At 46.3% G+C, this 25,629-nt stretch overlaps 1 protein-coding gene across 3 annotated transcripts in view; it reads right to left on the reverse strand.

Moving 5' to 3' along the window:
• The window catches only part of LOC147892277 (alpha/beta-Hydrolases superfamily protein), a 133,650-nt gene that overhangs the window by 57,872 nt on the left and 50,149 nt on the right, over positions 1-25,629 (reverse strand). For all 3 annotated transcript variants that reach the window (XM_087388193.1, XM_087388191.1, XM_087388192.1), the window contains exons 4-6: positions 13,410-13,528; positions 13,178-13,313; positions 13,015-13,066 (exon numbers count right to left, since the gene is read on the reverse strand). In XM_087388193.1, the coding sequence (XP_087244319.1) occupies positions 13,015-13,066; positions 13,178-13,313; positions 13,410-13,528 (307 nt within the window). The remainder of the gene's footprint in view (positions 1-13,014; positions 13,067-13,177; positions 13,314-13,409; positions 13,529-25,629) is intronic.

Here is a 25,629-nt window from a genome sequence, read left to right on the forward strand (position 1 = left end):
GATGCATGCCTACAGTGATTCAGATTGGGCTGGTGATTATGACACTAGGCAGTCCACTAGTGGCAATTGTTTCTTTTTGGGAAAATCTTGCATTTCATGGCTGAGCAAGAAACAATCTACAGTGGCTACCTCATCATGTGAAGCTGAGTACAGGGCAGCTTTCACAGCAACAGTTGAATGTGTCTGGCTGAGACGTTTATTTGCTGATCTTCATCTGTCTTTGGAGGGTCCTTCTCCAATTCTCACTGATAGTCAGAGTGCCATTGCAGTGGCAAAGAATCCAGTGTTTCATGCTCGCACGAAGCACATTGAGGTTCACTATCACTACGTCAGAGAGAAGTTGCATGCAGGAGAGATTAGTATGATCTTTGTGTCCACACATGACAACGTTGCAGATATTTTCACCAAAGCACTACCACGTGAGAAGTTTGAGGCATTTCGCAGTGCCATGAACTTATATCCGTTTGGTGATTGATCAGCCTTGTACATGACATTGGCACTGCAGGGGGGTGTTGGAATTATAGATATAATTCAGCAGTGACCAATGTAATATAATAAGTTAGTTAGGGGCACTTTTCCCTCAATTTAGAGGTTTTTCCCCCTAACTGCAGTTAGTTCACTAACTATGGTTAGTGACTACTAAGGTTTTGTCACTAGGACAAAACCTTATCCTACTCACTTTGTGTTGTACTTTTTTACACTCTATTTTGCAACTACAGCTTCCAAGCTTTCGACTCTCTCACTCTCTCTAGCTCTCACTCTCTCCATTTCCTTCAATCCACATATAAAATCAGCACTAAAAAATCAAATCCACTCCCACAGACATAAAGAGTGGGTTCAGTGGGGCTATTCTGAAAACCAAGGGATAGTAAGTGTGAATGAATTTTGGCATACCATGCCCTGGGTGCCTGCTTCAAACCATAAAGGGCTTTTCTAAGCCAGCATACCTTGTTTTCAGAATTAACAACCTCAAAGCCAGGAGGTTGTGTGACATAGACTTCTTCCTGCAGATCCCCATGAAGAAAAGCAGTCTTGATGTCAAGTTGATGCACTTGCCAATGGTGATGGGCTGCAATGGCGATGACACATCTTATGGTAGTAATCCTGGATGTGGCCCTCAAAGTCAATGCCTTGTTGTTGGGCATACCCTTTTGCAACAAGACGGGCTTTGTATCGATCTATGCTACCATCAGATTTCCTTTTTAATTTGTAGACCCACCGCGTTCCAGTGGCATGCTTGCCGGGAGGGAGATCTACTAATTCCCATGTGTCATTTTTGGCAATAGATTGTAACTCAGCTCTCATTGCACCCATCCACTCTTTGCTGTCAAAAGCATCTTTATGGCACAAAGGCTCTTCATTGCAAGCTGTAGCAAGGAGTACGAACTCAAGAAAGTGACCATGCATCTGTCTATTCCCTGATCTTGTCCGGGCAGCAAAAGGCTGATCTTGTTTGCTGTCCCTCAATGTATCAAGAAGCCATCTAGGAACTTGCTTTTGCTGTCTATTGACAGCTCTTTCTTCAATCACTACATCATGAATAGTGGGATCATTAAGAGAAACCTGCAAATCAGCATGGGATATTGGCTGATCATTGCTTGTTGGAGGGCCTGCAGGAGGCTCATGTTGCTGGTCAAAGCCCTCTTTTGAGGATGGCAGAGGTAACCAAGATTCAAAGGCATCAAACATGTCAACTTCTGGCTTAGCTTTGTAGTCCACAAGAGGAGAAGCCGAATGTTCAGCAAAAATGACATCTCTACTAACAATAATCTTCCCAGTATTTGGTTGCTATAACCTATACCCTCTGCTCTCCTGGCTGTAACCAATGAATATGCATTTGATTGCCTTGTCATTAAGCTTATGTCTCAGCTGAGATGGTACATGAACATATGCAAGAGACCCAAAAACTCTCATATGTGAAAGTGAAGGCTTCCTACCTTTCCATGCTTCATAAGGTGTAACAGTCTTCAATGCCCTTGTAGGTGATCAATATATTAGATCCATTGGAGGAATTGCCACTGCTATGTGCACACTTAGGCTTGCCCATAGGCTAGGAAGCCTTGCCTCTTCCTGTCTACTGTGAAGCAAATGCATGATCAGGAATAATGGCTTGTCTATTAGCACGACTTTGCTCTTCCTGCAAAAGCAAAGTAACTAGCTGATCAAAAGAGTAGTGGTCTAGATTACCGATGGCCACTAACCGAAGGGTTGTAGCAAACCCTTGATATGTATCTGGCAATCCATTCAATGTGGTACTGACAAGCTGAGAATTTGGCACCACCTCATCAATATTGGCAAGTTATTCCATGAGGTCATTGACCTTTGTCAGGTATGCATCCATAGAATCACCTTCATTCATACTGACTTCCTGCAACTGTCTTCTTAAAAATGCAACACGTGCCTCATTGCGAATCTGATAAAGAGAAGCCAATTTGTCCCAAGCATCCTTTGCTGTCCTGCAAGACCGAATGTGTGGAATAATGATTCTCTTGCATGATAAAGCAATACAAGAATGTGCATTTGCATCTCTTGCATCCCATCGTGATTGTTCCTGAGTTGGGGGAGCAAAAGTAGGGGTGCTAGAAAATAAGGCATCAGGAGGAGTACCCTCTGCAGAGGGACCAGCAATAGATGCAACCACTGTAGCATTGACTGGCCTCAGATCAACCCCAGAAACAATATTCCATAAATGCTTTGCAACAAGAATATGTTTCATGAGATAAGACCACATCGGATAGTTGGTGCCATCCAACTTATCATCGTCACAAAGAATGCCAAATAGATCATGATTGTTCCCAGCCATTGCAAATGTGATACCCTGAAAAAGACCTGAAAATCCAAAAGCCTCAAGGCTATCACTGCAAAGAGCTGGCTGTCCAAAACTGACAGCAAATATCTGCAAATTTCTACCCCAAATCAAAGGGCAAATGCAGATTTGACCCAAATGTGACTGTGTCAAGAAATGTTCACTTGCAAAAAACAGCAAATCTGGCAAAAGCCCCAAATTTAATAAGGGCAAATAGGCCAAAAAGAGGGCAAATGCAGAAAAGCCCCAAATTTTGCTGAAATTTTTGCAAATGTGACCCAATGTATAAAAATCTAACTCAATGTCCTGCAAAAGTGACTCAATGTCCTGCAATCAACAAGAAATTGCAGACCAAATCCCAAATCTCTAGTGTTCTTGCAAGTGGTTGCAACTAGAGGAGATGAAAGGTATTAAAAACCCAAATTTGCCAATGTCCTGATTCACAGCCAATGCCAACAAGTACGGATTCTGACAACAGTTTCACACGTGTGAAACTCAACGGAATACCTGGAGCAAGTACAAGCTGTACGGACAGAGCATGTACGTCTGCTGTATGACACAATGTACGGTGCGCAGTGTACGAGGTGCAATGTACAAAACGTAGTACTGAGCAGGTACGAAACGCAATACGGAATCCAATGTACGTCACAGGTACAATGTATGAAAAGTAGTACGGATGCAGTTACGACCCCTTCTGTACGGCTGTACGAAAGATGTACAGCGCATTACTTCTGCTGTACGGGACAAGTACGAAACACAACGTACGACTGTACGGAAAGTGCAGCACAATGGAGCGCACAAAAGTACAGAACAGCTGTACGTCCTTTGTGCGGACTGTGTGTACAGGCGTTCGTACAGTCATACGGACTGTACGGATGGAGGAGCAGGTAGGCTGAGAGGAGCTGGTGCAAATCCAGGAGCAGGAGACGAGTCAAAATGTGGCTCTGATACCACTGTAGGATCGTTGAATGAAAGAGCAAGTGCAAGGTACAAAGAGTCGAAGCGTCACAGCCGTCACGTCAACTAGTGTAATAGAAAAGAGAAGTACATAGTACTTGTATCTAGACCCTAGAACTAAGTGTCCTAGGTGTCACATAGGACTAAGTGTCCTATGTGGCATAAAAGGCACAAAATAAACTGGGAGAAGATGGCCTACACTTATCTTTATGTTCTAACACCTACTGGTGTTTGTAGGTAGGTTGTGGATAGAGGATTGTGTTGAGCCCCTAGGTTAGCTATGCCTAACCTGTGAGGGGCATTCCATTTGCTATTAAAGACCAGTCTATCTGCTCGCTTCGAATTGGCTACTTGTTCCTGTACATGCTTGAGAATTGCAATTTCGTTTTTAGTTTTTGAAGTTTAAGGTTGTGGAATTCGAATTTGTTGTGCTGCAATTTCACAGCAAGAGTGGAGCTCGTGCATCCTCTTTCTGCCTTGCGTAATCTTCAGTAGCTTTCAAATATTGGGAGGCTATGAATTTCGTTTTGCTTTGTAGGGTATTTTTCTGGTTGAGGGTGGACAGACATGAAATCTGTTTTTGTTTTTTGCTGTTGATGAATTGCTGCTTGCGCTATTCTTTGTTCCCAGTATAGAGCTGCAGCTGTTTGCAAACAATTGTCACAAGCTACTGCGACCAGGAAAGGTTATGCTTGCAAAGAAGCTGTTTGTGAACTTGCTGCCCTTTTTTGCTCGGTAAAATGGACATTTTGGTAGGTACGGCACCAAACTATGGCTGGTTGCTCTGTTCTAGCTGCTGTACTGTTCTGGTGCATCAAGTGTGACTTGCATGCGGGTTGTTTAAGTACTTTGTTTGAGTGCATGTAGGAGTCGTGGTGTGCATGCTCCCCACACCATACATAGTACTTTTTCTTTTCTTTTCTAACACCTAACATTAGTTCTAAAAGCATAACTAACATACTTTTGCAGCACTTTAAACAATAAAGAATGCCCCTGCACTTCAATAAACTTCTGCCCCTACACGTTGGTAAACTACATGGCTTGCATGCCACCTTTTGCTGCATCTGCCAAACACGCCTTTCATACATGTGACTGCTGCATGTTTCACTTCTAGAATGGCTGATCACCTATATCCATTTCACATCTTTCTTGTTTCAACTCCCAGTTATTTCATCCAACTTTCAAGACTCCGTACTTCTCCTAAGCCTCCACCAAGCCTGCTTGTTCTTGACGTCTTTTCGTCAAGCTCTTATTGCCCTTTACGGCCTGCTCTCATCTGTCCTTCGCTATCCCATATACGAGGACTTAGCCTTGGCACTTATTTTCAGCAGCGCTGTTCGCCATCTGAAGCACATATTTTGCTCATTTTTTTAGTAAAAGAAAGGTGCTACTCTGTTTATCCTCTCCTATTTTCATACTTTCTCTCGTTTCCAGGTATGTTGAGATTTTGCTTTGCATGAGTGGAAACACATGTGTTGCACCCGCATGCAATTGAACTCGGTTTTTTCTCATTCCTGTTCTCTATCTGAAACCAGCCTCAACAACGTAAAGGGTAGTAGGATCCACTTAATTACAGCATACACAGTAAATAGACAAGTAAATATGCACCACATAACAAATCACAAGGGAGCTAGAGTGCTCCTACTCAGAAACAAGGACACCGATTGGCCCCAAACGTTGGCGCCCCTTGTGCTATTTATTTAACATTCATTTGAAGCCAAGCAGCTGATTACAAAGGTCTCTGAGAAGCTGCACCACACGCAAACCAACGCCCACAGACTCCCCGTCCAGCCCACCCTGTAATTCCCTGCTCAACTTCACACGGTGAATGGCATGCAATCACTAGACAATCCTGCATCCTCAGCCAACCAAAGCATGCAACAGAGACCCCAATAGCATCCACTGTCTGAGCCACACCTACAATCCCACAACCAAGTGCCCAACCAGCCAGACATGGCTGAACAACTGCCAGACAAAGCCTTCAACAGCTAAACTCTGGTGCAATCAATCGACCAAGCTCTTCCAAACGGGTTGCCTCAATCTATAGTCTCCTTGGTCACTGCCCAACAGCATAAATCAACCTTTCTTCGTGAGGAAAGAAACCCAAATGCAATAACTAGCCAACAACCAATCAGGGAACAGCAAAAGCAGGCAAAGATAAGCCCTCTTCTACACGGTATCCATTGAAAAAAGATCACCTGGACTGGAAAACCCTAGATCTTGCCGAGAAAAGCTGATTCTGCCCTGGCACAGTCCCAAGAGCAGCTTAGAAGCGAACACTCACGCCTGGAAAGTTACCAAAATCAGCTACAACACTCAAAAGTCTCTAGAAAATAGATCGCAATCTTCCCTGCACAGCCCGGACAGCCTGGAAACAAATCGCAATTTCCCTGGGACAGCCTCAACAGCCTAGAAATACTTGGAAACAGATCACAGTTTCCTGTAGCAACCTGGAAACACCTAGAAACAGACCTAGAATAGGACGCAGTGACCTGGCACAACCCGAAGGACCTGGAAGAGAAATCGCAATCTGTAAAGGACACCCTCGCTGAAATCGCAATCTGCAACAGGCTCCTGGATCAGGTGCGATTTCCTTTGGCAGGCCTTGGATGCACTAGTATTGGCCCTGGCTGATGACGATTTTTCGTGGCAGGCTCAAGAAGCTACTGGTAAAATGTGATTTTGCTCTAGCAACACCTGGTAGGCTCTGGCAGCTTACAACTGATGATCTGGCTCCTTCTGGAAATGATTTGGCCTTCTGAATCCAAAAGAAGAGCTCTGGGCTAAAATTAGCAATTTTTAATTGCACCACTCTTTTGGCCCCCCTGTTGCACACTTTGGCCCTAGGAATTAATCGCCTAGTAACTGGGCCTAGTAACTGGGCGCACATTCACTATTTCCAAGGGCCCACTAGGGAATTTTAATTCCCCAAGTCCCGCCCCATGACCGGACCCTTGCGTCCTAGAGACTCAAGGCACTCACGCGCAAATTGCGGGAGACGCTGATGTAAATGGAGAGAGAGCAGAAAGACAAAGAGAGTGAAAGCTGAACGTCGAATTTGCAATAGAATAGAGTAAGGAAATACAAAGGGGAGATAACGTTTTGTCTAAGTGACAAACCTTATTCTTCACTAACTGTAGTTAGTGAACTAGCTGTGGTTAGGGGAAAAAACCTCTAAATGAGGGAAAAGTACCCCTAACCCACTTATTGTAACTACATTGGTCACTGCCTAGAATATATCAATAATTCTAACACCCCCCTGCAGTGCCAATGTCATGTACAAGGAAATGATCAATCACCATAAGAAGATAAGTTCAGGGCACTGCGAAATGCCTAAAACTTCTCACGTGGAAGTACTTTGGTGAAGATCTCTGCAACATTGTCATGTGTTGACACATAGATCATACTGATCTCTCCTACATGCAACTTCTCTCTAACATAGTGATAGTGAACCTCAATGTGCTGCGAGCATGAAACACAGGATTCTTTGCCACTGCTATAGCACTCTGACTATCAGTGAGGATTGGAGAAGGACCCTCCAATGAAAGATGAAGATCATCAAGCAAACGACGCAGCCAAACACATTCAACTGTCACTGTGAAAGCTGCTTTATACTCAGCTTCACATGAGGAAGTAGCCACAGTAGATTGCTTCTTGCTCAGCCAAGAAATGCAAGCTTTGCGCAAAAAGAAACAATTACCACTTGAGGACTGCCTAGTGTCATAGTCTCCAGCCCAATCTGAATCACTGTAAGCATGCATCTGCAAGTCACCCCCCCTGGGAAACATCAAGCCATAAGACTTTGTGCCTTGCAAGTAACGGAAGATGCGTTTTACAGCCTCCCAATGTGTTGTCTTTGGGCTGTGCATATACCTGCTCACCTGAGATATTGCAAACTGAAAATCAGGCCGTGTATTGCACAGATATATGAAGCATCCAACCGCCTGACTGTAGAGTGTGGCATCTACACATTCTCATGCATCATACATTGTAAGCCTCAGCCCTGGCTCCATGGGAGTAGCTATAGGCTTCCAATCTTGCATCTTGAATCTATCCAAGAGTCCTTGAACATACTTGGATTGAGACATAATGATACCATGTCTCTCTTGAATGAATTGGATCCCCAAATAATAATGTAACATGCCCAAATCTGACATATCAAAAGTGGCTCTCGATTCAGCCTTGAAATCTGCAATTTTATCACCATTTGGCCCTGTGAGCTACTCCATCTACATAAAGAATGATGACCAAGATTTCCCCCCCATCCTTCAGTTGGACTATTGCTGAAACCCTTGCTGGACAAAAAGGCATCTATCTTTGCATACCAAGCACGGGGAGCCTGTTTCAGCCCATATAAAGCTTTATTCAGCTTACATACCTTACGTGCATCGTCTGATACCGCAAAGCTTGGAGGTGGTTTCACATACACCTGTTCCAACAAGTCTCCATTTAAAAACGATGTTTTTATGTCCAACTGATGGACTTTCCAATCCAAATGTGCAACCATGCCAATAACAGTTCTGATGGTTATCATCCTGGATGTAGGAGCAAATGTCTCCTCATAATCAATGCCCTTTTGCTGAGCATATCCTTTGGCAACTAGCCTTGCTTTGTACCTGTCAATGGGCCCATCGGGGTTCCGTTTGACCTTGAAAACCCATTTTGCACCAATGGCATGCTTACCTGGTGGCAAATCCACAACAGCCCAAGTCTAATTTTTCTCTATGGACTGCAACTCATTGTGCATGGCTTGCATCCAATGCACATTATCCTTTGCTTCTTCAAAAGAGCCAAGCTCCTCTTCATCAAGAAGAGTCCCTGCATAAGCTGTCTCAACTGAAAGAGCCCACCCTGCGTGCCTGACCGCACTACGAGTCCTGCCAGGAAATGAAGCCTCAAGCTTACTCTCTCTGAGAGTCTGAAGCAACCAATTCGGGACTGTTTTGGCATCGTGTATCTCTTGAATCTCTTGTCTGCAACTTCATCCACACCCTGAGGTGGTACTAAATCAGACGGTGGCTGAATCTGGACATGTGGATCTGGAGAAGGTTACTATAAATTCTGAGTTTCAGCGAGGGAACCAAATGCTATAGGAAGCATCCCCTCAAACACAACATTTGAAGAAGCTGGAATCTGAAATTCAGCATGTGTATGTGCTGAATTTTCAGAGAATATAACATCTCTACTAACAAAAATCTTGCGTGTAGCATGATTGTAGAGACGATAGCCTTTGCTTTGTGAACTATATCCCACAAAAATGCATTTGAGTGCCTTATCTGACAACTTGTGTCTAAACTCCACAGGCACGTGGGCATATGCAACACAACCAAAAACTCTGAAATGGTCCACTGAAGCCTTTCTCCCATGCCATGCCTCATAGGGAGTGATTGTCTTCAACGCATTTGTAGGAGCCCGATTCAAAATATGGTTGGCACACATGAGGCCTTCAAGCCAAAACCTGTGAGGCAACTTCTTACGTGTGAGCATGCATCTATCCATCTCCATGGCAGTGCGATTCTTCCGCTCAGGTTTGCCATTCTGTTGAGGTGTAAGCCTCACTGTAAGCTGATGTGTGCTGCCTTTCTCCTTCAAAAATGCCTCAAATTCATGAGACATATACTCTCCCCCTCGATCTGTGCGAAGTGTCTGCACCTTGAGTCCAGCCTCATTCTCAACCATAGCCACAAAGTGTTTGAAATGCATAAACACTTCTGATTTTGCCTTGAGACCATAGACCCAAGTGTAGTTGGTGAAATCATCTATGAATGTAACAAAATAAAGATCACCCCCAAAAATAGGTGTCCTCATGGGACCGCAGACATCACTATGAATAAGCAGTAATTTCCATATAGCTTTCACTGCACCATCCTTCTTGAAGGGAAGTCTATGTATCTTGCCAAGGATGCAACCTTCACATTCATGAGGAGGAGGTGACTCCAAAGGAGGCAACGCATCAACCATATCATGCCTCTGAAGTGTCATAAAGCTGCCATAGCTCATGTGCCCATACCTGGCACGCCATAACTCCGCATTCTACATCGCAGCAGTGGGAGTGCTAACTGACAATGCAAGATCGGATATTTTTTCATATAGATCAAGCTAAAAAAGACCCCGATACAAAGTGCTAGACAACATCAAAGCATAGTCATTCTCTTTGTCTCTGACTGCACACTTGTCGTCATAAAAAACAACCTGAAATCCTCCTCTATTGAGTGAGGACACCGAAAGCGAATTCTTCTTTATCCCTGGCACATAGAGAACATCTGAAATTCTGAAATATGTGCCATCAGTGGATGTGAGAATAATGTCTCCCACTCCACACACTGAATAAGCAGAATTTTTCGCACAAGAGATACAAACAGACGACTCTTCTTGGAAGTGATGTGCTTTGAAGCACCACTGTCAAAATACCAAGTATGAAGTATCTCATCGACACTAAGAGAGCATGCATCCTTTGAAGGATCATAGCTGCAAGTCAAGAAAGCATAAGGGTCATCATCATTAGTGGGTATAGCATCTGAACTACCCACTGAAAAATCTGAAGTGCAAGACAAAAAGGCATAGTGCTCTTCCACAAACCTGGCTGCAACATCTCCCACATCATGAGAATATGGAGCTCATGCATCTGACACAGCCATCCCGGAATCCCTTCTCTTCTCTTTGGCTATGCGCTTCTTGCATTCTCCAATATAATCACCTGGCTTCTTGCAATAATGACAGATGCCCTTCTTTTTCTGCTTATTTGTATCACTCTTTGCCTTATAAGAGGGCTGTCCTCAATCAGCTTTATGCTGATTTGTGGGCTGATTGGCATGCGGCTTTTGCTGCCCTTTACCCTTGGGCTTGAACTTGGAGAGCATGGCATGCTCGCCAGCCCAGGTTGCCATATTTCTAGGTGTTCTGCTCCTCCTGCAATAGAAGTCCTACCAACTCGTGAAAAGAGAGAGGATTGCTGCCCCCCCTCGATGACAAATTCAACCAGGTATGGAAACCGAGATAGGACTCAGAAAGAGAGTTCAGAGTGGTGGTGATCATCTCTGAATCCAGAATGACTTCATCAATATTCAGCAACTGTTCCCTTAAGTCCTGAAGCTTTGTGAGGTGAGAATCCATTGAATCTCCCTCATCCATATGCGTATGGGAAAGCTCTCTCTTCAGAAAGGAAACTCTGGCATCATTTCTTGCTGCAAACATACTCTCTAGTATCTCCCAAGCTGCCATAGATGTCTTGCATGACCGAATATGAGGTATGAACCTCTTGACAGAGAGAAATTACTGAAAGAGCTGGTGTATCTCTAGAGTCCCATCTTCTCTGCTCTGCTGTGGGAGCTCCTGGAGCGGCTGCTCCAACTACTTGTGCTGCATTTGCACCTCTACCCCTGCCTCCAACTGTAGGAGTGACAGGTGTAGCCGTTGTATCTGGTCTTGCTTCGTCTCCATTGACATAATCCCAAAGATGTCTGCCAACCAAGATATTGCGAACCATGAAACTCCACAAGGAGGAGTTGGTGCCATCCAACTTATCCTCCTGTGTGAGAACTCCGAACACCTCATTGGGGTTGTTCTGAGCCATTTTCACCAAATAATCTCAAAAAATACAGCAAACTAACCAAGTAAATCCCTACCTGGGATGTAAAATGCACGAGTAAAATCTGCCCACAGTGACAAATACTATCACAGCCTATCAAAGGCTCAAAATGCACTTCAATTATCCTGCAAATGCTCTCCAATGTCACTCAAAATGAGTCCAAAATTGCCTGCAACAGTCCCAAAATGCTTGTACACTGCCAAATTGCATCAGAATGCCAAAAGCCCCAATTTCTTCAGGGAAATTGCATCCAAAAGAGGGCAAATTGCCTGAAAGCCCCAAAAATGCAAGAAATTGCAATGTAAAGCAAAAAGTCCCAAATTTTTGCAAGAAATTGCAACTCAAAAAGGGGCAAATTGAGTGAAAGCCCTAATTTGCAATTTATCTGCAAAAGAACTAAATTCTACTGCCAATGTGTGCAAATAAGCACACCCGCAATCTCAAAATGCACCTGCTTGAATCCTCAGCCAAATAATGGCTCAAAATGCACCAGAGTAAAATATCTGCAAAAAATTCCCAAATGCTCCAATGTGACTCAAACTGAGTCCAAAAAGCCTGCAAAGCTCCCAAATTGCTCTTCCACTGCAAAATTGCAACCCAACTACAAAAGCCCCAATTTCTTGTGGGAAATTGCATACAAAAGGGGGCAAATTCACTGAAAGCCCCAAATGTTGCAAAATTGCACTTTGCCTGCAAAAGCCCCAGATTCTCTGCAAAAACTGCAAGCAAAACCAAAAAGCCCCAAATTCTGGAGCAGATTTTGCAAACTGATTGCAATGTCTGCAAAAGAATTCAGAAACCCCCAATTCTCTGCAAAAAGAACCACCTGCAAAGGAAAGTGCCTGCAAAATGATCCTGCAAGCAAAACCTGTACGGAAGATCTGCAAATGAAGCAGATTGTACTTCTGTTTGGAATGTCCTGCGCAGGTACCAATTAAATGACGACTCTTGTATGGTGTGTACGACAACAGGTCTGTACAGCAGCTGAATTGTATGGCGCTGTCAACCGTAGTTAGTGAACTAACTATGGTTAGGGGGGAAAACCTCTAAATGAGGGAAAAGTGCCCCTAACCCACTTATTGTCATTACATTGGTCACTGCCTAGAATATATCAATCATTCTAACAGTCGCAAATCAAAAGTCCCATAATATCACGTCCTCGTGACACTATCTTTAGATTGCACACATGTTTTCTTTACCTTTGAATTCGTCAGTTTTGAATTGTGAATTCTCGCATGTATGCTTTCGTAAATTTGTCATTCAGTATTGATTTTTATATTCTGTTACAAGGACCACTCCCAGCCCTTTGTGGCAAGCCCTTGTATTGAATGCTTTTCAGTTGTTGCACTCAATCTTGAAATCTTGTATTGAATGCTTATCACACGTCAAGCACTTTCATGGCTACAATCTTAAATCACTTTATTTGTATGGGGAGGGGGAATCTTCGTAGCTTGCAAAGTAGCTAGCCACAAGCCTTCTCTGCAATAGCCTATCAAACTTAGGCAGCTAGGCTGTTTATACTGCCACTTCCCATTTTCCTACCTTTAGAAAGCTTAGGCTTTTCCCTTTTTTTCTTTTATGTAATTTACATTTTTCCTTCTAAAAAAAAGTATATCACACATATCTTCTTCAAAGAAACTTTGAGCTATGTGAAATGTCTCACCTTGGAAAGGTGCCGCAATAGCAATCCAAGAATTCACATACCTTTCGAAATCCTATATAAAAAAGGAAGTTAGTAAGAACTCCATCAACAAGAAGTAAAGAAGGGACAACACAGGGAAGTATAAGGATATTTACTTTCAACCTAGTGAAAATAGATATCTTACATCATAATGAAGAGCTAGAAAAGATTTCACGAGCAATCCACCCATGGAGTGACTTATTATGTTGACTTTCTTGCCCCCAGAGGCAGTGTATGCATTCTCCAATTGAGCTTTAAGCTTGTCCATCACTTCCGGAAGCCTACGGGACATAAAAATAGTGAAAGGAAAACGCAAAAATCAATATTGTCATTTAAAAAAGAATTCTGGTTCAAAGAAAATCAGATTGTTAACAAACCTATTGCTTTGTCGAAAGTCATAGCCAAAACCGAAAAGAGTCGAGCCTTCCTCATAACCCCAATCTAGCAACCTCTGTATTAAGTCGTGAAAATAGTACACCATATTCATTGGAATCACCTGCACATGAAGGACCCGCAAAAAAAAAAAGATGTGAAATTGGGTTCTAAAATTATCATCTGGCTAAATAAGAACAATATCAGATATTTCAAGCTATCATTTGCCTCTATACAATTGAAGTCCCCTATCACATATAAATTCCTTCGAACATCTTGTAAAAATACAAACCACCAATTCAGAAGACAAGTTGACAGGACGTCCTGAAGCTGCTGCTCCTCCCCGCTCCCTTGCTGCCCCCTCTCCTTCAGCCCCTCCCTCAGCCCCCTCCTCGCCCTCACCCCCTCCCCCTCCCTCAGCCTCTCCCTTCCTCCCCCTTCTCTCCCTCTCAGCCCGCCCCCTCCCCTCTTAGCCCGCTACCCCTTCCCCTCCTCTCCCTCTCAGCCCGCCCCCTCCCCTCTCAGCCCGCTCCCCCTTCCCTGCTCCCCCGCTCCCCTCACCCGCTCCCTGCCTCGGCCCTCCCTCTACCCCACTCCCTACCCCCCGCCTCTTCACCCCTCTCCTCTACCCGCTCCCTACCCCCGCCTCTACCCCCCCACCTCTACCTCCCTCTCCTCTACCCCCTTCTCTCCTCTCCCGCTCAGCTGCCCCCTCCCCTCTCAGCCCGCTCCCCCCTCCTTGCTCCCCCGCTCCCTGCCTCAGCCCTCCCTCTACCCCGCTCCCTACCCCCCGCGTCAGCCCTCTCCATCCCCCCCGCTTCAGCCTCTACTCCCCTCTCCTCTACCCCGCTCCCTCCCCCCCGCTTCAGCCCTCTCCTCTCCCCCGCTCCCTATCCCCCCGCCTCAGCCCTCTCCTCTACCCCCCTCCTCTTCTTCCTGTCTCCCCCCTCTTCCTTCTCCCGCTCAGCTGCCGCCTCCCCTCTCAGCCCGCTCCCCCCTCCTTGCTCCCCCGCTCCCTGCCTCAGCCCTCCCTCTACCCCGCTCCCTACCCCCCTCCCCTCTACCCGCTCCCTTCCCCCCGCCTCTACCTCCCGCTTCTACCCCCTCCCCTCTACTCCCCTCTCCTCTACCCCGCTCCATCCCCCCCGCTTCAGCCTCTACTCCCCTCTCCTTTACCCCGCTCCCTCCCCCCCGCTTCAGCCCTCTCCTCTCCCCCGCTCCCTATCCCCCCGCCTCAGCCCTCTCCTCTACCCCCCTCCTCTTCTACCTGTCTCCCCCCTCTTCCTTCTCCCGCAATGTTTTTTGGAGCGGACGGAGCCTCAAAAGTGTCCGAGCCGGCCTCCTCACCTCGATTGGCGATGGATATTCCGTCAACCAATCCTACTCCACCTCCACCGACCGCGAAAAATATTACTTTTTCTAAAGACGAGTTGCAACAGCTCAAGGACATAGAGATTGAATGCTCTACCACATTGCTCGCATGCATCTTCGGGTCTCACCCTTCCAGATCCCAAACGAGAGACTGGATGCTTGCGGCTCTCCCCCCATACCTCACTCCACGATTGTTAGATGTTCGTCTGTTGGGACGAGGTTTTTTCCAAGTTGTTTTTGACACTCCAGAGGCTGCGAGCACCGTGCTCAAAGCTAAGTTTTTACACCTAGGACACAAGAAGATCTTCTTTGACGCCTTTAATATTGGTTTCGACCCAGTAGAGGCAGATAAGGAAATCTTTTCACTCTTCATCAGATTTCCTCGGCTTCCCCAGGTTTACCATCGACTTCTTTCTGTTACTGGGGAGCATTTCGACGCGGTTGCTGAGATCCCACCCCTCCCTGGGTTGCCGTTGACTGCAGCAAAGGCAACCAAGGCTGATGGAGTACCTAGAATTATAGTCCTCCGTAAGGATCCCAACCTCACGATGGACCATGTTATGATCCAGCGCCCGGATGGTTCCTTTTTTCACTAGAGAGTAGAGATTACAAGCAAGCAGGACCAGTGCAGGATATGCAGGACCATTGGACACTTTGCCAGGGATTGCCCCACGAAGAAGAAAAGGCCCAAGAAGCCCTCTGGTACAACTATCGCCCCACCGCCTCGACAAGGGGGTGGTACATGTCCAGCACCTGCTCCTCAGCTCGACAGGGGGTTGATATAGGTCCAGCACCTGCTCCTCGACCTTCACATGGCGGTCCTCCTCAGGGTGATGGTACAACTCCTACTTGCCAAAGTGCTCCTCGACTGAGCGCTCCTTTGGTACCGCCACCTTCTACCTCAGGTGCCTCACGACCTGCAGGGACACCCGCCGCATACCAGTGGGTTCCGGTTCGTGTGCAGATTCCTCCTTCAGTTCATAAGGATACACCAGTGGACTTTGCTTCACCTCGGGCTATCCCTCGAGTCTCACCTCACACAATCCAAGACGCTTCAGCTTCGACCTCCTCCTCAGTTGCAGCTTCTCCCCTGGAACCAACGGTGCCAAACATTCTCCTTGAGGCAGTAGAGGTATCCGCGGCCATGCAGACACAGGATCGAGAGCAATCCTCACTTCCTCCCTTGGATAGGGGGAAGGGGATGGTTTACACTATTGATCCTCTTCCATCAGAAGGGATCCTTCGCACTCTAGTGTCTGGCCTAATTCACAAGAACTCATTTTCAACTCTAGCAGATGCTTCAGATTTCCTAGAGGAGGAGTTTGTGCCCTCTACTTTTGGTGAGACAGTGATTGGGTTTCTTGTTGACAGGGCGTCAGGTGGCACGGTTCTTTCCCCTGTTGATTTTCCACCACTTGGTTCCATTCCTCGCTCCTCGAGCAAGAGGTCTTCCCCTGTTGAGGGGTTTGTTTCCGCCACTAGGTCGGGAAAGGTGTTCCACTCTACATCCTCCCGTCGATGAGGATTGTTAGCTGGAACATACAGGGCCTAGGTGGCGTCCCACATTGCTACCGCAGACAGCTCAGCTTCATCCAGGTGTTATTGGGGGTTCTATTGATATCTTATTTATTCAAGAGCACAAACTAGATTCTAGAGATTGTGCCAAATCAGGCAAGTTGCTTTCTAGCCACACATTTTGATCGCCTGCTTTGGGCACTAGGGGGGGCACTTCTATTTCAATTTCACAGTCAGTTCTCCCCTTAGTTGTTGGACACGGAGTCATTATTCCCTCTAGGGCTCAGTTAATTATTCTCTTGATTGGAGGGTGTAAGGTTGGTTTCCTTAACCTGTATGTCTCCAACATTACAGGGGAACGTGTCATTATGTGGAAGGATTTGCTCTCCTTGGTTCCATTCCTCGCTCCTCGAGCAAGAGGTCTTCCCCTGTTGAGGGGTTTGTTTCCGCCACTAGGTCGGGTAAGGTGTTCCACTCTACATTGTCCAATCGATGAGGATTGTTAGCTGGAACATACAGGGCCTAGGTGGCGTCCCACATTGCTGCCGCAAACAGCTCAGCTTCATCCAGGTGTTATTGGGGGTTCCATTGATATCTTATTTATTCAAGAGCACAAACTAGATTCTAGAGATTGTGCCAAATCAGGCAAGTTGCTTTCTAGCCACACATTTTGATCGCCTACTTAGGGCACTAGGGGGGGCACTTCTATTTCAATTTCACAGCCAGTTCTCCCCTTAGTTGTTGGACACGGAGTCATTATTCCCTCTAGGGCTCAGTGGATTATTCTCTTGATTGGAGGGTGTAAGGTTGGTTTCCTTAACCTGTATGTCTCCAACATTAGAGGGGAACGTGTCATTATGTGGAAGGATTTGCTCTCCTAGGCCCCCATTGCGGATTCATGGGTGATTGGAGGTGACTTTAACATGGTTGAGTTACCATCGAACAAAAAAGGGGATAGAGAAGGAGGACTTCACTCTTTTGAGAGAGCAGCTTGGGATGCCTTTCTTTCCACTACTGTGGCAGGGATACTTGGTTGGACGATGCCTTTCTTATTCAGCCACAGTCCCTCTTGTTCTCTTGGTCGAACAGGAGGCAGCAGATGCCTATTCATGCACGCATTGACAGATTCTATGTAGTAGATTGGGCACTAGACAGAGGTGGATCGATATGCATTCCTGTTGTGCTGGCTATCTCAGAGCCTCACTTGAGAGGCCGGTCTGCCAGCATCAAGATTCCAGATGCCTTGTACACAGAGGAGGACCTTACAGAGGCAGCCCTGCAGATATGGGTTTTCTCATGTCCAGGGTGGGCAGCCATATCCATCACATGTAGCTGCTGCCCTTTCTGGTATTAGCGACTCTACCAGGAGACCAGATATTCTCAGACGTGAGATTGGTGTTCGCCAGCAGTTGGCAGCTTTGCAAAGGGAAGAGCAGAAACGGCCTTCAGATGCTTGGATTCAAAAGTGCCTTGCTGCAGCAAGGGCTCATCAACAGATATTGCTTGATCAGAGAGCAGAGTATGCCTTTCATGAACGGGAGTCCTTCTGGATTCAGATGGGTGGCAGAGTCAATAAACACTTTTTCTCTACTCTTGGTCCTAGAAATAGTAGAGAGAGTGTATCCCAGCTTATTGACTCACATGGGGTTTTACAGACAGATCCACATGATGTCATGCGCATAGCTTCATATTTTTATGCCGCCCTTCTTACTGCAGATCCTGACACACGGGATAGAGAGGATGCTAGACAGGTTACTTGGCAGAGCATCCCCTTGTTGGTGAAACCGAATAAGCATGTTTTGCTTGATGCACCTTTCACCAACACAGAGTTTAGGACTGCACTTTCAGCCCTTCACAAGGGCAAGTGCCCAGGTTCGGATGGCCTCACCCCTTCTTTTTTCATTGCATTTTGGGATATGATTGGAGATTACATTACATCAGCCCTACAGGGGCATTTGGGACTCTGGCAAGATGCCAGGGTCGCTCACAGAGGGTCTCATCCCCACCTTATCCCGAAAGTAGGTTGCAGAAATTTAGTATCCCGGTGGAGGCCTATCACACTTTTGCGGACATGTTACAAGATTCTGGCCAAGGCAATCAGCCTCCGATTGCAGCCCCTCTCCCAGATCTTATTCATTACACTCAAATGGGATTTGTGCATGGCAGAAGCATTTTTTATAACATTTTCTCTTTTTGGGAAGCTTCAGAGTGGGCCACTCAGAGCGGCCAGAATCTAGCCATTCTACTCTTGGATTTTGAGAAAGCTTAAGACAGAGTAGATTGGGGTTTTTTGGAGGGCACCCTTCTACGTTTTGGCTTTACTGATGCTTGGATCAGAGGTGTTTCCTCTTTGTACAGATCAGCCCACAGCCAGGTACTTATTGGTGGGGTAAGGGGTGAGAGATTTCAGATTTCCAGATCAGTCCGTCAAGGATGCCCCCTTGCCCCTTTTCTTTTTTTGTTCGTGGCTGAAGCTTTGAGTATCTATGTTAGATCTCAAGCTGACATCTTTGGGCTGAGACTTCCCATCAAAAGGGAAGAGGAGCTACTTGATAGTGAGTTGGCAGATGACACAGCAGTTTACTTGGATGCCACACCACAGACGCTCACTTCTTTCACGACAACATTGGATTTATTTTGCTTGGCGACGGAGGCGCAGATAAATTGGCATAAATCCAATGGCTTTTGGATCAATGATGAGGACACTCCAATTTGGGGGCTTGACATAGGATTCACTTGGGTTCAGAGGGGTGTGCCTATCAGGTATTTGGGCTGCCAGGTCGGCTTGGATATTTCTTCCACGCAGCAGTTTGCTCTCGTGTTGGAGAGCATCAGGAGGAAGCTCCTTTTTTGGAGCTCAGCCAAGCTGGATCTTGCCTCTAGAGTTGTGGTGGTCAACCACGTCCTCTTGGCCACGGCCTGGTTTGTTTGTTCATGCTGGTGCCATTCTAGGGATTGCATCACTCAGATTAGGAGACCAATCAGAAATTTTCTTTGGAGTGGGCTTGATGGCACAGCAGATGCGTTAGCCAAGGTGGCTTAGGAGACCCTCATCCTCCCTACACAGGAAGGGGGTCTCAATATTATTGATCCAGATTTATAGAGCAGAGCTTTACTCTGCAAGATGGTAGTGCAGGGACTTATGCCAGGGCAGAAGCCGTGGAAGGCATTTCTTATAAGCAGCATACAGACGTGCACACCTTCTTCAGGCGGAGACAGGATGAGCAGTATTAGGTGGATTTTCACCACAGCACACCTCAGATCACCTTCATCCCCTCATGGTTGCCATACTGAAAGCATGGGCCAGTTTTAGGAGCACTCTTTGGAGGATTCCTCCTTCCTCTCGTGAAGAGATTGATAGGCAACCGATCATGTGGAATGACAGTATATTGGATGATCATGGCAGACCACTTGGTGCCTCACTCTACATGCAATGGTCCAGGTGGGAGAGGGGACCCGCATCATCATTGGGGTCATGGAAAGCTTTCCGCAAGCTTCCAAAGGAGACCAAATCTCAGTTGACAGGACATCTCAAAGGGAGTGCAGGGAGGATCTTGCAGATTGAGGCAGCCCTTCCAGCAGATTGAGTACACACAGATGATATGCCACTCACTTGCTCCACTTGGGCAGGTACTTTTACGAGAGGTGGTGTTCCTCTTCAAGTTTTGGCCTTTCGAGATGCACATGAGGATGCTTTGGTTTTTAGTGTGCATGATGGTGGCAGATTGCTCAGGTCCACAGAGGACATCTTGCTTGAGTCTTCTTTTCAGCCTATCAAGGTTGTAGGTCTTTTGGTGCAGGGATCAGATTTAGAGTGGTTCCTCCACCCAAACCCCCGGCTACTCTCCACCGGATCTTGGAGGCTTTGGCTCTATGGGGGAAATTAGGTATTTGCAGTGGGACCCTGGAGAGTAAGAGTGGATTGACATAGGACATCGAGAGAAGAGCATCCCCTTCTTTTGTTACACGGTCAGTAATGCTAGGAGATTCCAGCTCAGTAGTTAGAGGTTGGAGACCTTCCAGAGTTCCTTATTGGGAGACATTTGATATCACTGCAGATTTGCAGAGGTGCTTCTGGAAGAGACTCTGGAAATCCCACAGGAATGGAAGGATCACTCTCTTCTTTTGGCTTTCTATCCCTGGTGGGATTGCAGTGAACCTTTGGAGATACAAGTTCGGAGCCGACCCTACTTGCCCTCGTTGCCTCTCTGCTCTGGAGACTATTCAGCATTGCTTATGGGATTACAGACAGGCGAGGATGATTTGGAAGGAAGTCTCTTTCTTGAAAAAAAAAATTACAAACCATGACTAGCTAGTCGATATGCCACGTGGACACGCGCTCAAGAGACCACCTAGTTAACATGTGAAATTGAGTAATGTTTTTGACAGTCACAAGTTACCAAAAGTAAGCTTTCGTAAAAGTGTGCTAACACTAGAAGAAACCAAATGGACATCATATGCAAACTAGAAAGACTACCTCATGATCTTGCTAGGGCATAAAGTAGCAAAGTAAAATGAATCCTAACAAGCAAAACCAACCCAAAGTGGAAGGAGCCTAGCATAACAATAATACTAGATATAGAATAAACTTGCAAGCATGCATGCATGTTTTGTGCGTACAGGCAAGCACCCCAAAGTAGAGGAAAAGAAGTGAGAGGACATGTATGCAATCATGAGGATGTGCACATATGGGGGAGCATGTTGGGAGCGCCGGTGGGGGCGCTTGGGGCCAGATTGGCGTGTGGGGTACGTGCGACATGAGGGAACATGGGTGGGTGGGGGCATATAGCTGTTGGGTGTGGGAAGCAATGGGACCCAAGCTGGAACACAAGGGACGAAACAACCACCTAAGTGAATGAAGTGTCCTTGCAAATGAAATAATGAAGAAAGTACAAGAGTGGCACCAATATATGGCCCCAAAAATCAACTAGTCAATTAAGGACTAAAATGTCCTAAGGGAATTAGGTGTCCTAGGACTAAATAGCCTAACTAGGCTACAAGAGGCCATACGAGGGCTAAGTGCTAACAAACTCCTGTCCATGTTATGGCTGAAGTATCCCGGACATATCTGGAGTAAACCTAGAAGTTGTATCATGGTTGCACATATTCACCCATGATGGAAATGGTACCAAGTGTAAAGCCTGTCAAACAACTTCAAACATGGGTCCTGGTAGAGTCTTCGTGAAGAGATATGCTAATTTCTCCTATGTGGGAACGTAGGACAATTAATATCTCCAACTAATAGTCACATGCATGAAAGACAAGATTACGCGCAAACATCAAGATTTGCAAGTAACTACGAAACCAAACACACTCTATAGTAGTTGTGAAGGCTAACATGTACTCATCTTCACAATTGGAAGTAGCAATCGTAGGTTGCTCTTTGTTGAACCATGAAATGCATGAAGATCCAAGCATGAAAGAGTTGCCACTGTGAGACACTCTTGTGTCGTAACAACCTACCCAATCAATATCCATGAATGCATGCAAAAACAATGGAAGATTGCCTCCAACTGAACAATCCCAAATGCTATGTGTCCTTTAAGTAACAAAAGACTGGCTTCACTGCCTGTCAATGCTACATGTTGGGCTTGTGCATATACCTGTTTAACTAATAAACGGCATACTATAAATCAGGCCAAGTATGACATAAGTAAATAAGGAAGCCCACAGCCTATTGATAGAAATGGGCACTCACATCCTCCGCGTAGAAACGGAAGCCACGCTCCAATGGTGTAGAAACTGGCTTGCAATCCTCAAATTGGGAGCAGTGTAAGAGATGTCCAATGTACTTGGATTGGCTCATCATTATACCCCCTCAACACAGCAAACTGGATACCTAAATAGTAGTGCAACCTGCCCATATCTGAAATTGCAAATGATTTCTTCAAATCTATTTTGATATTTGCAATTTTTTGGGTGTCACGCCCAGTGATAAGCATGTCATCCACATAAAGAATTAAAATCACAAATTCTGATTCGATCTTCCAAACATGAAGAGTGGTGTCACAAGGACGTCAAATTATGGGACTTTTAATTTGTGACTCCCGTAATTTGCACATGACTGCCTTGAGCCTTAGGGGCACGAGGGTCCGGCCATGGGGCGAGACTTGGGGAATTAAAATTCCTAGTGGGCCCTTGGAAATAGTGAATGTGCGCCCAGTTACTAGACAAAAGGCCAAAGTGTGCAACAGGGGGGCCAGTTTCAGGTGATCCAAAGCCTGCCAGGGAATTTTGTTTTTACCCAGGCACCAGTTTCAAGTGATCCAAAGCCTACCAGGGAAATTCGTTTTTCCCCAGAGGCCAATTTCAGGTGATACAGGGCCTGCCAAGGAAATTTGTTTTTACCCAAGGGCCAGTTCCAGGTGATCCAAGGCCTACCAGAAAGAAAGAAAGAATGAAAGTTTATTAAAGTCTTCGAAAGACCGATGGGTCTATGAGACTGTGAAAATCTTGATACAACGAGCTGTGGTAGTGGAGCTACTAAACGAGCGTCCATACCAATGCAAAATGCAAAAGCAAAAAATATCAGGATGGATGAGGCAGTGGAGGCATGAAGTCAGCGATAGAGTGCTGTCGGCCACTCGGAGGTGCGGTCCTAGCACGTCTCCTGGTCGTAGCTCTGTGTCTAACCAGGGCTACTGTGACCCCTGTCAGTTGAGCTCCGACTCTAAACAAGGAGGGGATGTCTCCAAGTGTGATATGTGTGTCGACCCTCTGTCTGAGCTGTTGGGTCACGGGCTCCGGGCCACGGTCATGTCGAGGCCTCGTCTCATTGGGGTCCATGTGATCTAGCTGAAAGAACTCCGTGATACAGCTCTGAGAGGGATCAACCGAGGAAGAAGTTTGCTCCTGTCTCCGTGCTCAGAGTATCCTCTCGCGGTGTCTAAGTGCCTCATGAATGAAACCTGCCAAACACCGCTGGTCTGGGTAGGAGAGGAAATGGGCTAAAATCCCATAACTATCTCTGAAGAGGCAGTGGAAACGTCCTCGGATCTCATAGTACACAGGACACCTGAAGATGAAATGCTCCTCTGTCTCAACCTCCTGTATGTCACATAGTGTGCATATGCGCCGCTCCCTGGGTAGTCGCTCTGCTCTGCCGCTCTCGATGCGAAGTCTGTGTGAAGAGACCCGGAACTGCCCAAGAGAGATCCTCATCGAGTGGGGTAGGTGAATCTGTGTGTATCCTGGTGGGTCAATGAAACCCTCAGCTGTGATATGTAAGAAGTGATCTCTGTAGAAGCTAAGCTTCACTGGGAGTTCACTCGGTTCCAACTAGGTCCGAAAAGTGTGTAGCTATAGTAGATCCTCACGGATAACCTAGTTGACCTCGTGTGATAAGAGGGGAGAGAACAGAGCATCCATGCTATACTGGAAGGGAGGTAGTCTATCCATGTGGAGCCCCAGTCGCTCAAACCATCTCTCTGTACATGCATACCAGCACCTCTGATCTCCTCCTGCTGCAAGTGCCATAGAAGAGGATAGAGCTATCCATGGTAGCCTGCTACGCCCTGAGGTATAATCCCCATATTCCCTAACTCAACACAGATATGTGATGACCTGAAATGCAGCGTCTGGCTGTAAAGGGGGTCACCCAAACTCAGCCTGAATGATCTGGTGAGGAACAGGTGACTTACCACGGATCATCCGTGATAGCATGAGAACCTGTAGCCGCTCCACACGGGCCCGCTCTGTATCCGACAAGTCTGGCCCTAAACAAGGGCTGCCATACATTTCCGCTGGGCGAGCCAAGGAGTCAAAAAGCAACCCCTTGGTGCGTGGATCCTGAAAGTGTGAGCGGAAGCACTGCCTCTCTAGCCTGGCCAATGAGGCATACCCTCTACTCAAGCGTGCCTGCATCACGGGTCTCATAGTGAAGCTCGGTCCAGAGAAGATAACCCCAAGATCCAGAGCAAATCGCAAATGATTCAAGAGCCTGTTGCAGGTGGCGATTTCTACCAGGGTATCTGTTCCAGTTTGTGATTTGCTTTTGGGCTAATCTAGGTGCCTGCAATTGGTTCTAGGGCTGTTCCAGCAGTTCGGGACTTGACCAGGCTGCTCCGGGTGAACTGCGACTTGCTTTTTCAAGCTTTCAGGCTTTGTAAGAGATTTAGACCTGATTTTCTGGAGCTTTTTGGGTGTTGTGGCTGGTTTTGGTATCTTTCCAGGCGTGGGTGTTCTATTCTAGGCTGCTTCTAGGCTGTGCCAGGGCGGAATCAGCTTATCTCCGCAGGATCTAGGGTTTTCCAGACAGGGTGACCTTTCTTCTTTGGATTTCACGTAGAATAAGGCTTGTCTTTGCCTGTTTCTGCCGTTTCCTGATTGGTTGCTGGCTAGTTATTGCGCTTGGGTTTCTTTTCTCGCGAAGAAGGGTTGGTTTATGATGTTGGCAGTGGCTAGGGAGGCTATATATTGAAGAAACTCACTGGGAAGTGTTTGGTTGTTTGATTGCACCAGAGTTCAGCTGTTGAGGGCTTTGTCTTGCAGTTGTTCAGCCATGTTTGGCTGGTTGGGCACTTGGATGTGCGATTGCAGGAGTGGTTCAGACAGTGGATGCTATTGGGGTCTATGTTGCATACTTTGGTTGGCTGAGGATATAGGATTGTCTAGTGATTGGATGCTGTTCACCGTTTGAAGTTGAGCAGGGAATTACAGGTTGGGCTGGATGGGGAGTCTGCGGGCGTTGGTTTGCTTGTGGTGCAGCTTCCCAGAGACCTTTGTAATCAGCCGCTTGGCTTCAAACAAATGATAAATAAATACCGCAAGGGGTGCCAACGTTTGGGGCCAATCGGTGTCTTGTTTCTGAGTAGGAGCGCTCTAGCTCCCCTATGATTTGTTATGTGGTGCATGTTTACTTGTCTATTTATTGTGTATGCTGTATTTAAGTGGATCCTACCACCCTTTACATTGTTGAGGCTGGTTTCAAGTGGCCTTGAAGGGTTGTTCTAAATACCAAGGTCAAATATGCATGTCCATCTCCATAAGAGTATTATTCTTCCGCTCAGCTTTGCCATTTTGCCGAGCGGTGAGCCTCTAGATAAGCTAATGTGTGATGCCTTTCTCTTTCAAACAAGCCTCAAATTCATGAGACATATATCCCCCCCTCTATCTTTGCGTAGAATCTGCACCTTGAGTCATGTTTCATTCTCAACCTTTGCCACAAAGTGTCGAAAATGCTTAAACACATCTGATTTTTTCTTTAAACCATAGACCCAACCGTAGTTTGGGTAGTCATCAATAAATGTGACATAATAGAGAACCACCCAATGCACTGTAGGCCATTCTATGGGCTATCCATAGGTGCCACTTATTCCTTGGTATGTGCTTTGTAGGCCT

Source organism: Dipteris shenzhenensis, chromosome 17 (assembly GCF_047967505.1).
Source record: "Dipteris shenzhenensis isolate YYH24624 ecotype China chromosome 17, Dip_SZ_1.0, whole genome shotgun sequence".
Classification (NCBI taxonomy): domain Eukaryota; kingdom Viridiplantae; phylum Streptophyta; class Polypodiopsida; order Gleicheniales; family Dipteridaceae; genus Dipteris; species Dipteris shenzhenensis.